Consider the following 12,340-nt stretch of genomic DNA (forward strand, 5'->3'; position numbering starts at 1 on the left):
GTGATCGACTTAAACAGAGCGCATGGAGCCGCCTATATTGCAGCAGTCGAATATGGCGTAACATCCCTATTTGTCCTCAAGCGAGGAGGGCCTCGCTGGGCATCTTTAATCCTGCCTCTGGTTATTGTGTGACGGCTGAGGAAGAGACGCGACAGTCTATTTCGTGGGAGTTGTAATTCGACTATATATAGTGTAAATTGCTGGTTACGCATATATTATCCGGATGCGTGGTAGAAACGGTTTGGCGCATTGCAGTTGGTTTCGCCCCGATGCCCGCTGCCAAAGTCCACGCGGTCGAGAGCGATAGCTTCCGTCAGGTAAAGCACCTTGTACTGTGGTCGATGAACTTTCGTGTAGCGGGTGCGGAGGATACGGGCGAGAGATTTGCTGTGGCAGACCACAGCCTTTCTCGGGTTCGCATCGAGGGCGCTCGTGCCACTCAACAACTCGGCCACGACGCAGTCTTTCGTGATCTTTGGCTTGTGCCGCATCCAGCCCATCCACCCGCACCACCCATGGATGAAGAAATGGGACATGATCTCCGTCGCCTTGCTCTTCTATACTGGTAAGCCGCGTGCGCGTTCAAGGTTGGATTAGACTTCGATAGCGATTGTGACGCCGTACGAGACGGCCTTTCCCGACTCTTCCTTCTCTGACGCCATGTTTGTGCTGAATCGGCTCGGTACGTCTCCTATAAGACCAAGTCTCATGGTGCGTACAGTTGACTTGTGCTTTCTGTTTGACATGCTTCTCCGCTTCTTCCTCATGGTACTCGAGAATGAGCATCAGACGTCGTCACGTGTATGGCTAGTACCGAGACGAGTGGTCCAATATCTGGATCGCACAGCCCACTCAGATTGTTCGGCACTACATCAAGGGCTGGTACGTCGCTGACGTTTTCGACAAGGTGTCAATATTGCACCCGTAGGTTCGCCGTCGACCTCGTCTCTGTGATACCGTTCGATTTGATCAACTTTTTTGTTGGGTCGTCAGCAGTGCAGCAACTGCGACTCATGCGTGTGCTGCGACTACTTCGCCTTATGAAGATCATCCGTGTCATCCAAGGTACACGACACCCTCGTCGTTTGCAGTACCACACTCCGGTAGGCACCGACATGTTTACACGCTGGGAGGCCAAAATGAGCATGAACTACGCAACGCTGGCGCTCACCAAATTCGCGTTCATCGCGCTCATGATCTCGCACTGGGTACGAGGATGTGCAAAACTCGATTCTATGCGCCCGCGTAGATTGCTTGCATCTTCCGCTTCATTGTCGACATCGAGTATTACGTCGACAGCTCTGGCAAGGTCTACAACTGGCTCACAATGCACAGCATGGGCTCGACGCCGCTCTCGGAGATGCCGCCATCGACGCAGTACATTTCCGCACTGTACTGGTCCGTCATGACACTGACAACCATCGGATACGGTGACCTCGTGCCTTCGACGCTCGCCGAGCGTGCACTCTCGATCGCCTGCATGCTTCTTGGGGCTGGCACGTACGCCTACGTTGTTGGCGGCGTCTGCCAAATCCTCAACTCGATGGACGCGTCAACAACCGAGTTTCACCAAACGCTCGACACACTCAACGAGTACGCGACGCAGAACCAGTTGCCCGCGGAGCTCACGTCACGCCTTCGTGAGTACTTTCACTCGTCCCGAGCGCTGCTGCGCGACAAGCAAAATCTCGACTTGCTCCTCACCATGTCGCCTGGCCTCCGCGGTGAAGTCTCGGTCTTCAACAACAAGTGGATTGCCGACATTTCTTTTTTCCACTGCAGCGACGTACTCGAACGTGCCCAGTTTGTCACAGCTGTACGTAGTGGTTTGTATTTTGCTCGTCATTTCATAGACCGTCATCTTAGCTGGCGCTTGTGCTTCGACCCGAGTGCTTTCCGCCCTCGGAGTTTGTGATTCGCGAAGGCGAGCTCAATACGAAAATGTATGCTACGCTTCAAGAGGTTCCATCGACAAGCTAAGGCGTTGTAGGTACCTCGTCCAGCGCGGCATTGCCACCAAAGACAAAGTGGTTTACGCTGGAGGCACCTACTTTGGCGAGGTATCTCCTTGCGTGCATCACCCATCGAATACAACACATAATACCTTGTAGGACATTATTCTCCACCTCCGCCAGCGCAAGATTGCAGTTCGCGCCTTTTCGTACCTCCACGTGCAAGTACTCTCCAAGTTTGACCTTGAAGATATCATGGCCACGGGCTTGTACCCGCAAGTGCACCGCAGCATTCGGCGCCAAGTCGTGAAAATTGCCTTTCGAAACCAGTTTGTGAACACAGCGTCGCGCTTCCACAAGGCGCGCTTGTCCGTACGTTGCCCACTGCCGCGGCTGTAGCATCACGAGCACATTAGATCGCGGACCTGCCGTCCACGGCTGCCGAAATGCTATCTTGCCGGCGACGCTCCTCCGTCTTTCAGCCGCAGGTCAACGAAGAAGAGACCGGTATCGGCGCGGTCGTCTCCTGTGTCTTACTCCATTTGCTAGTTGATCGCATTGTCGAGGGCGTGTCCTCCTCCGTTTCTGGCACCGTTGGGTTTCAAGACGACGAGCTCGCCGCCAGTCTCGTGTCGCGCTTGGACGAGGTTGTTTTGCGCCTCTCACGCCTCGAAAAGTACCTCCTGCCCAATGTCTCATTCGATCCGCCGCCCAGTCGTCGGCGAGAATCCATGGCGTCGCGCAGTAGCTCCCGCCGCGGCAGCGTCACCAGCGGCAGCCTCGGGCCCGTCGACAATAACGACCCTTGGCACTCGTCGATACAGCTGGTGCGTCGAACCAGCGGCCGTGACGTCCTCAAGCTCGACCTCGACAAGTCGGGTTCGAGCAAGAAGCACCGGCACCGCACGTCGGTTCTGTAACCAACCAATCCGACTTATTTAACACGCGTCGGCGAATGTTGTGGTATACCTAGTGTACGCTTATAGTGATGGAGGGTGGACTAAACTACTTGGACTTGTTCTTGAGCATGTGGCGAAGATCGACACCGAGGATTTCGGTCGCATGGAGCTGCATGAGCGCAACGGCTCGGCACGAGCACGCATCTTCGACCTCGGGGAGGAAGCGGCACGTGTCGATGGCCTTGTCAAAGTGTGCCATGGCTTCGTCGACGCAGCCTTGGGCAAAGTAGACCTGCGCGAGGTCCAGGTGGCCCGCAGAACTCTTTGGGTCCAGCCGCAGCGCTTCTTCAAAGTGGGCGATGGCGTGTGCGGCGTCGTTGGTCGCGACAAAGATGCGTCCGGCGTTAAGCAGATGCAGCGGGCACTCGGGGGACATTTCATAGGCCGCGCGAAGGTGCGCCATCGCGCTGCCATAGTCGCCGCGGTCCGAGAGCACGTCGCCGTAGAAGAGACGAACCTCGTGCGACGTTGGGAAGAGTTCCAGCGCCGTCTTGAAGACGTCGAGGCTCTGGTAGACGGACCCAGCCTTGTAGAGCGCCATGCCGTACGAGATGTGGGTCACATACATGGACTCGCAGCGCGCCATGGCCTTGCGCAGCGACGTGACCGCTGCGCCGTACTCGCACAGAATGAGCTCCATCTGGCCCATGTGCAAGTAAACGTCCGCTGAGTTGGAGTCGAGACGCGTGGCGTCGGCGAACGCCTCGGTGGCAGCATCAAAGTCCCCGACCTCGACGAGGAACCCGGCCTTCTTGATGACCGAGTTCAGGTGGTCCGGGTCCAGTTGCAACGCCACCTCGATGACGTGCAAGGCCGAGTTGACGTCGCCCGTGATGTACAAAAAGGATGCGTGGAGGTTGAGCGCAATGACATAGTGTTTGCGCACGGCGAGGTCGTCGACGACGTCGTTCTCTTCGAGTAGCGGGAGGAGGTAGGCGGCGAGGGCGGCAAAGTCGGCTTGGGCCTCTGCGTACCGACGGCAGCGCTTGTGGTGGATGGCTCGCACGAGGAGGAGCTCAAACTGCGTACTTGGGTCCAAGGTCGGGAGCTTCGAGACGGACACGGTACTCATGGGGTAGTCGGCGTCCCGGAAGAACGACTGAAAGTAGCTATCAACGAGCCACGTGGACGGAATGTCGTGGCGCATCTCCATCGCAGCCCAAATCTCCTTGGCCTTGGACCGACCGACGTGCTTGGAGACGCGCTCAATCGTGTCGGCTTGGTCAATTGCCCGCGACCCGCCGAGGATGAACGCGAGCACATGCATCTGCAGCGCATCGTCGTAGTCCTCGCGCTTCTCTGCGAGCGCACCGAGGGTCGCGTAGGCCTCCATGCAAAATGGCGCGACTGCGAGTGCCTCCTTGCTGTCCCGGATCGCACTCTCGAGGTTTCCGAGGCTCAGGTGCGTCTTGGCGCGCTTTGCGAGCGCGTCCGCAATGCTCGCGTGGTACAGCGGCACGCAATTCATTGCTGACGAGAAGAAGCGCAGCGCGTCGTCGTAGTCGCCGCGATTGTGCGCTCGCGTGCCTCGGCCAAGCGCCGCTTTAAAGTTGGCCTGCGCTGTCTGTGTCATGCGCGGGTCCACAAACACGTCGTCGTTTACGACGTGGTGCGTGCCGAATGTCGCCGCCGCCAGGTCCGTCACGAGCGCCTTCTGGTCGTCCGCCAAACACTCGACTAGCGCTTGGAGTTGGATCGCGTCGAGGTCCGACGCCACGGCCGATCGAACGCCTTCGTAGACAGCCTGGACCTTGGCCTTGACTTGGAGCGTGCTCTGCTTGGACGCAGTTATGGTCGAGCACGGCGTCTGCAATCGGAAGCCAAGGCCGTAGACGACCGTTGGGTACATGGTCATCTCCTCAAGCGGCGGAGGTGGGTGCGAAAAGTCGGGCAGCGGGGGCGGCGACAACGCCCATGGCACTTTGGCCGACAACGCCGCTGTAACATGCTCGACGATGCGGTGTGTCGTCGGCAACACGTCGGCGACGTCGAGTGCCGTGTGGAGCTCCACGATCGCGGGCGTCTCGCGCAATGTTGTGCCAAGCTGGTTGATTTTCGTCATCGCAGCGTTGCAATCCGTGTCGTTTTCGTCGTGGAGCCACGTCTGGGCGCTCATCGCCATGATGCTCTCGTCGACGTCAAAGTCGCCGTAGACCATGTCCGAGACGACCTCGATGATTTCCTGAAGAATGTGCCCGTGCTTCGTCTTGAGCTCGAGCATCGAGGTCTCGTTCAGGAGCGGGTTCGGGTTTGTACAGAGGACACCGAGCGGCGCGAGGACGAGCGACGTTGCACGGTAGATGGCGGCCGCCACATCCAGAAACTTGGCTTTCGGTAGCGGCAGCGGCATGGTAAAAAAGGCTTGGCGGTACTCGCGCGAGGCAAGCGCCACCTGGGGCGCGGCCTTGGGCGTCTTGGCTGACGCAGCAGCGTCGTAGGCCTTGCGCAGGGCTTCGTTGTCCGGAAGCGTGGTCGATTCGACGGTGCTCGAAAGGTCGTACGCGCCCCCTTCTTGCGGCGCCATGACGCCTTCGGTCGAGTAGATGCTGCTCGTCATCGTCGTTGGCAGCTTTTGCACAAGGGACGGCGTCAGCGAAAAGAGACAGAGGCGCACGGCTGGGTGCCCCGACAGTACAAGACCCATCGCGACGAGCGCCGCTTCGTGCAAAGAGAACCCGAGGACGTTGATCGGCTTCGTGTAGTCGACTTCGTCGAACACATCGACCTTCAATAGCTCGCCCGGAAGGAGCCAGCGACAGCCTCGGTTGGCTTCGACGGGCGTCAAGAGATCGCTTGGCGCAACGAGGATCGCATCTGTGAGGTATCCCGCGAGTGCGTCACTCGACGAGGTTACACCATGAACTACGTCTCGCGACGCGACGAAGAGCGTTGGGATGCCCTGGACCACATCCGCTAGCAAGTCGTCTTCAAACGTGTTGAGCGGCTTGGCTGGCGACGTCTCGGCTACCGTGAGCATCTCCATATCGGATTCTGGTTTCTCGACGTCCAGGCGGCGCGTGAGGGCAATGCCAAGGGCGACTGTGGCCACGGACGCATGGGCTCGCCACCAGCAGTGCGCGGCCCGCAGCAGGTCGTCTTCGATGCTGGTCCACGCTTCGTCGCTGCGGCGGCTGCCGGCCTTGTCCTGCACGTGCAAGTAGAACGGACCTTCCTCGTGGAGGATGCCATGCGTCACAAGGAAGGCCGCCGGGTTCCGCGCGGCCGCGTCGGTCGGGATCGGGACCAACGTCATTTTGACTATTGGCCAGGCTCAGGGATGTCTTGGGATTTGTATCAAAGCCACGCACCGGCGCCAATTGGCCACTTTCAACCAATGAAAGGTGTTATAGAACAGACACCATCTCCCTTTTTGACCAATCCCAATTCGGTATGACGATTTGGGTTTGACACGCGACGAGAACATTCGGCGCGTGGCGATCTTGGGATCTTTCTTTTGGCAAACTTTTATCCAATGTGCAGTCCATCCTTACGACGACCGTTCGCGGCGCGTCGCTTGTCGCGTTGCGGGTCTCGAGGTCCCGAGGATCTGCGCTGGCCGCGCGACATAGCTAATCTGGCGCTCGAGGTTGCGGAGGTCATGGCGGTACGACGGCGGGATGTCAATACTTGCGGGGCGCTTGAACTTGATCGCGAGCTGCTTTTGGTACTTGGCAAAAATGTACTCGCGCAGAGGCAGCGGCTGCGTTACGCGCGGAATTGCCCAATCGGGAAACGCCTTGTCGAACTCGCGGTACCGGTGCCGGGTGCCGTCCCGAAACACAATGTCGGCGTCCTTTTCCACACTTGTGGGGCAGCTGTCGACGACGAGGTAGTGCAGCGGCTCGTACTCGTACGTACCGACGAGACCTTGGGGCTGGTGATGCGTGTCGTGGCTTCGGTCCTCGCTCGATACGTGGCCGAGCGCCTTCGTGCACGGGCACTTGCACATCGGACACGGCTTCCCGCAGCGCGGCATGACGCCGTTGGCACTGCCAAACGACTCATCCTGGATGTGCTGCCGGACTGACGTCGCAATCGAAGCGCTGACTTGGTTCGACGGACGGAGGAGGCGCTTGCACGTCATCAGAGTCTGCAAAAGTCGGCGGGGCACGATCGCATCGGCCGAGTCGAATAGGTGCGGTTCCTGGTCGTTGCAGTTGAAGACATCGCTGCAGGGTCGTGGAAGGCTCTCGATAAGGCAGCTTGTACCGCGGCGCTTGAGATTGCTCATGAGAGCAGCGCGCAACTCGGCGAGGAACGCAGCGCCACGTTGGCTCTTGGCCTCAGCAGCGACACCCGCGGCCTGCTCGAGAGCAGATTGGACGCGGGCGACCAAGTTGTTAGAGACTTGAACAAAGCACTGCTGGACTGCCACGGCGATAAGTCTCGTCATGACCTCCGTCGTGTGCGTCACCGGGTTGTCGATTCGGTCGAGAATGAGCTTTACGTCGCGGCGTCGGATAGCTTGGAGTAGAGCTAAGTCGAGCTCGGCTTGCATTGCTTCCGCGTCGAGAACCCAAGGCGCGCTCTGGAGCGAGACCGACACGTGGCTCACGAGCTCTTCCTCAAACGCCTTCGGTAGCTGGTCTTTGAGCCACGTCTGGAGCGTGCGCGCGAGCAGATCTGCGGCCTGAAAACCGTTGCAAACGTCTTGAGCAAACTGCCGCATCGTCCCCTCGCAAGCTGCAACGCACGCCACGATGCTGTTCGTTTCGTCCCATTTGGCTTGGATCTCAGCGAGCTCCAAGCCGAGCGTCGAGATGAGGCTGCTGAGGCCAACGGCCTTGTCAGCTGGCGCCATGTGGCTCAGTTGCTCCTGGAGGTCGCGAGCCACTTCTGTGACAACGCCGGGCGAGTATTGGTCGACATTGGCGAGGCGACTTCGCACCTGATCGGCAATACTGTCCGCAACCTGGTCTGCCGCCGACACGTTGGGGGCGCGAGAAAAACAATCTGCAAGTGACGCCCCGTCCCGCAGCACGAGTCCAGAGGTTTCAACCATGTTGAGCTCGTCGATCGTAAAGATGTTGCTTGTGTGCAGCGTCTCTATCGTAAGCCGACGGACTTTTCCGGCAAGTGGCGCATCCTTGGCGCGCACGTCTGCCAAAACCCCGCGAAAGAGCTCGTCAAAGTCGCGCATAGATCGTTGCGGGTCGTCTCGGAGCGCCAAAATCTGCTTGAGCAATGTATCCTTGTAGCGCTGGACGTGCGTTTCGTGCAGGAAGAGATGATCAAACTTGGCGCGGACGAGGCGGCGCGCGTGCTTCAGATGGGCGCTCTTGGTGTGGCCCCAGTCACGACCCATATCAGACCACTTGGCGTACTTGGGCAGCGACAGTGCTGCTGTGAACGATTCGCTTTCCCGGAGCACATCAGCTTTGACTTGGTCCTCCATGAACTTCTGGAACGTGCTGCACTCGGGCGCGAGGTGCTCCAAGTTGCCAGTGCAGTACGTGACCATCAACTGGAGCGTCTTGTCAACCGCCGTCGCATACGCTGCGGCCAGTTTGCACGTGTGGTCGTTCATGGACTTGACGAGCGTGTCGTAGACAAGGCGCTCGTGGACCGACTTAAAGTCCAACTCGAAGTTGGCACTGCCAATGCAGTGCCAGACGAGATCCAGGTCGTCCATGATCTCGGCCACCGTGCGGACCTCCCGTTTTCCGTCGGTCGCTTGCGCTTGAATATAGTCGCGAAAGCGCAATACGCGTTTGCTGAAGTCGTTGGGCTTGAGCGGCGAGCTCAGCGCATCCGCCGTGCCGAAAAAGCGCACGTCGCTCTGCGTCTCATCATCCTTGTCGACCTTGAAGTTGCGAAGGAGTCCCGTCTCGGCAGCCAGCGGGGTACCTCGGAGCTCCTGAATGTCTGCAGCTCTCTCTTGAAGGCTCTTGAGGAGCTCCGAGATGCTTGTCGTCATCTTCTTCGTGTCGGAAACGTCAATCTGGCTAAAAGCAAAGTAGATCTTCGTCGCGACGTGGCCCGTGTGCGCTTCCACAAGTCCCGAGTTGACAAAGACAGAGTGCACAATCGAGAGAACGTCGTTGGTCGTGGTGGTCGACTCGCCTTTCGTCAGCACAATGGCCGCGTCCGCCGGCAAGACCGACAGAGTCGCCATGCGGTTGTCGCGCCATACACCGTCGGGCATGCGGAGGCGCTCGGGCGACCGGAGGCCTTCCGTGTCGAGCAGCAGCACGTACTCATACGACGCGCAGCCTTCGCACGCGAGCAGCTGGAGGTTGATGCCGGTCGTGCATTGCGCGACGTCCGTGCGCAGGCGAACGCCAAACATGTAATTCAGTAGCGTCGACTTGCCCGACGACTGAATCCCCGAGACCGAAAGCACAAAGACACGGGCGCCACGCGGAAGCAGGTCGCTGAGCGCGCGCAGTACCGCCTTGATCCAAAACGTGTTGACGCTGGCCGCGTCGCCGTCCATGAGCTCCAGCGGAAAACCATCCACCAAATGCTGCGCTGCCAGTGACGGCAGCTCCACAAACGTACTTGGGTGGATTGCAAAAAGGTGCGAGAGCTCGCGCCAAAGATGCTCGACTCGGGTCAATGCTTTCGCAGCGCCACCCTCGCAGCTTTTCGAGAGTCGGTGTTCGAGGTCCAAGAAAAGTATCTCTCGCTGCGCTACAGTTGGCTGCAGTAGCACATTGACGAAATACTGGGCGAGTGCATGCGTCGCAACGGGGGCGACGAGGTCGACATACTGTAGCTGCAGCTTGTCGATCTCGCACTGGAGCAGCTGGTGGTCTGGCGCCAGTGTCTGACGCTGCAGGCGGAGCTGGAGCGTCGACTCTTCTGCAAAGAGCGTCTGAAGCTTCAGAGTTGACGAGCGCAACGTCGACAAGTCTGTCGCTGCAAACACTTCGTCCGCGACAGTCGTGCGCATGCTCAAGACGACGTCTTCGGGGCCAAATGGCAGCTGGGCGACGGGAACCCGCACCATAGCGTTTGATACTGCTGATCCGGTGCGGCAGATGTGGTCGGCGATTTTCTGGTGGAACAAGTGGAGCGGACAGCGGAGGAGCACTGGGTTATCGCCAGCATTCGATTCATAGTCCTCTTCATCGTCGCCGCGTACATCTTGCCAGCAAAACGTGCGCGGGTGCGATGTCAGAGGGCTAACCGCCCCGTCGACGACGACGACGTCGGCAAACGACTCGACGAACCGACAAAGCTGAGTGCTGCAGACGCCGACAATGTGGAGGACCATGACCGTGGTGCAGAGAGAGGAGTTGGATTCGACAAAGCCCCAGCCGAGCTCCGCAACCGTTGCATGCTCTGTAAAGCTGTTGCCAAGGCTGCGATCGAGGCAGTGTGCCGAGTTGACGTGGAACACGTTTTTGATCCAGTTGTGCGTTACGCTGCAGCGCATCGGCCGATTCGAGATGACGGCGACGCGGGTCGCTGTCGTATTCTTGGCAACGCACTGGACTCCGGCAGTCGTCTCGGTCTCAACGAGCTCCAGGACGCTCACCAGGCGCCGAAACGCACGTGCCGTCGACAAAATGCACGGCACAAGATACTGCTGGTCGAGAAGAGCGCGAAAGACCTCGACACGAGCGCCTGGTGTCAGCGACGCAGTGAACGACTCGAGAGCGTTCAAAACTACAGTGCTCTGGGAAAACTGCTTGACGGACTTGCCTTGGCGCGTTGTGCGTGCGGCGCCTTTCGTCGTGTTGCCCGCGTAGATCTCCTCTTTAAAGCTGAGACGGTGCTTCAGGACAAACCACACGAGCGCTGGAAGATCCTCGCTCGGCTTTGGCGCGACAGTCAAGAGGTCTCGCAGGGGGCGGCCGGGGTGTCACTCAACGGCAATAGGCTGCGGATCTTGAACGCTTGTACCGGTTCGTCGTCGTCCGAGTCCGTTGCGTAGGGATCCTCGACGTACGCCTCGTGCATCGCGCCGACCATAGCGTCCACATGGTCCTTCTGGAGCTCGTAGGCAAAGCCGCCTTCCAACGACCAGCCGTACTTGGTTGCGACTTTCCAATAGGCGTCGCAGCCGCTCGCGGCAAAGAGTGTGTGGCAGAGTGCCATCACGCGGGTCGTGTCGGGGGTCGGCGCCACAAATAAGGTCGATGCGATCGCTTCGAGAGCGTAGGGCACGTCGACGGTCGCCATGGCCGGAGGCTGCCACGCGAGGGCGTCGGTGTGCTGAATGTCGGCGACGATGGCTGCCAGAAGCACCGACCGCGACAGTGCGGTATCCACGTCCCCCGCGAGGCGCACTGGCGGCGCTGCCTTTGCCAAGAATGCCTTGAGAATCTGATCGTAGAGCGTATCCAGCGGTTGCAGCGGTTTGCCGGAGGTCACGAGGTCGGAAAGCCGCTTTTGAACGGCCGGTCGGCGCATGCAGTGGGCCGTAGTATCGAGGTCGAAGACCGTGTCGTATTCCAAAAGCGAAGCAACGAGGCGCGCCATTTCACCAGCGCTATCGACAGCCTCGGCGTCGTCGGCGATCACGCTGGCGGCGTCTTTAGCGGTTGCAAAGCTGGTCATCGTCGGCGCCCGTGCGTACGCGCGGTGAGCAGTGTACCACGCATCGATGCGGGCGCGCAAGAGAGCCGCCGACACCACCGGGCTTGGATAGGTCGACGCGAGCTTGATCCAGGCGTCGCGCACGAGGCTCACCGCGTCGTGCGTGCCGTCATGCGCGGCCACGAGGTCCCACACGGCGACGGGCGACGAGACTGGGCGGTCGACCATCGTCCACAGGTCGTTGTTGGCTGCCAAGAGCGCGCAATAGAGGACAAAACTCGCGGCGGGGACGCCAGTCGTTTCGAAGCTCGTCGTGATCTCGCATGGCTGCTCTCGACCATTCGAGCCCAGTGTACCGGCGTACACATCGACGCCGAAACCATAAGCCATGGTACTGTACGGCACCGAGAGACACTTTGTGGCCGCGGTATCGCAAGCGGCTCGCAAGACACTGATCGGCGTTGCCTGCGCCACCGACACCTCGACGACGTGAAACAAGACGCCGCCAAAGTGGACATCACCGCACAAGACGTGCGATCCAAAGTCGTTGAGAAAGGCGATTGCCGACGCGTCGTCCGTAACGCTTGACGCCGCGTGCAGCGCTCGTTGCGAGAGACGCAGCGACGCTGGTCGAAAACGCAGCGACTTGATCGGAGTGCTTTTGTACGTGACGAGCACACTCGTTGTCGCCATTGCATCAACGGCGCCTGACGCGCAGTGCAGATGCGCAGCGTACGTCAGACCGCAAGCAGCCGCAGTGCTTGTTGGGACCTCGTGGCAGTCGCCCATTGGGCCAAGCTCTGGCCGTCCGCTGATTGGACGCCAGACTGGCCAATAGGCGCTGCTCCAATGTATTGGTCCAGCAGTAGCTTGTAAAAGCTCATCGAATTCAGACTTTGTTTTGCCTTTGAAGAGTGGTGCATCCTCCTCAAGCGCAGAAGC

The 12,340-nt window shown here is 59.4% G+C and overlaps 3 protein-coding genes across 5 annotated transcripts; 1 reads left to right on the top strand and 2 right to left on the bottom strand.

Moving 5' to 3' along the window:
* The first annotated feature begins 245 nt into the window (after nucleotides 1-245).
* Nucleotides 246-2,915, top strand: SDRG_03081 (hypothetical protein). Of its 3 annotated transcripts, XM_008608700.1 has the most exons (13): nucleotides 246-317; nucleotides 358-565; nucleotides 608-682; nucleotides 722-768; nucleotides 812-882; nucleotides 929-1,065; nucleotides 1,108-1,208; nucleotides 1,250-1,816; nucleotides 1,867-1,943; nucleotides 1,991-2,060; nucleotides 2,112-2,324; nucleotides 2,369-2,459; nucleotides 2,502-2,915. In XM_008608700.1, exons 1-13 carry the CDS (start codon nucleotides 270-272, stop codon nucleotides 2,870-2,872), a joined length of 2,076 nt encoding a protein of 691 aa, XP_008606922.1. In that variant the 5' UTR covers nucleotides 246-269; the 3' UTR covers nucleotides 2,873-2,915. The 3 variants fall into 3 exon arrangements, with proteins under 3 accessions (XP_008606922.1, XP_008606923.1, XP_008606924.1); XM_008608701.1 differs by having other exon boundaries at nucleotides 358-682; XM_008608702.1 differs by having other exon boundaries at nucleotides 2,112-2,459.
* A 42-nt stretch (nucleotides 2,916-2,957) lies between these two features.
* SDRG_03082 (hypothetical protein) lies at nucleotides 2,958-6,164 on the bottom strand (the record flags this gene model as incomplete). Its single annotated transcript, XM_008608703.1, has 1 exon — nucleotides 2,958-6,164. One exon carries the CDS (start codon nucleotides 6,162-6,164, stop codon nucleotides 2,958-2,960), a length of 3,207 nt encoding a protein of 1,068 aa, XP_008606925.1.
* A 180-nt stretch (nucleotides 6,165-6,344) lies between these two features.
* SDRG_03083 (hypothetical protein) lies at nucleotides 6,345-12,187 on the bottom strand (the record flags this gene model as incomplete). The annotated part of the gene is made up of 2 exons (XM_008608704.1): nucleotides 6,345-10,676; nucleotides 10,763-12,187. 2 exons carry the CDS (start codon nucleotides 12,185-12,187, stop codon nucleotides 6,399-6,401), a joined length of 5,703 nt encoding a protein of 1,900 aa, XP_008606926.1. The 3' UTR covers nucleotides 6,345-6,398.
* Nucleotides 12,188-12,340: the final 153 nt, after the last annotated feature.

Source organism: Saprolegnia diclina, assembly GCF_000281045.1.
Source record: "Saprolegnia diclina VS20 unplaced genomic scaffold supercont1.7, whole genome shotgun sequence".
NCBI lineage: Eukaryota > Oomycota > Saprolegniomycetes > Saprolegniales > Saprolegniaceae > Saprolegnia > Saprolegnia diclina.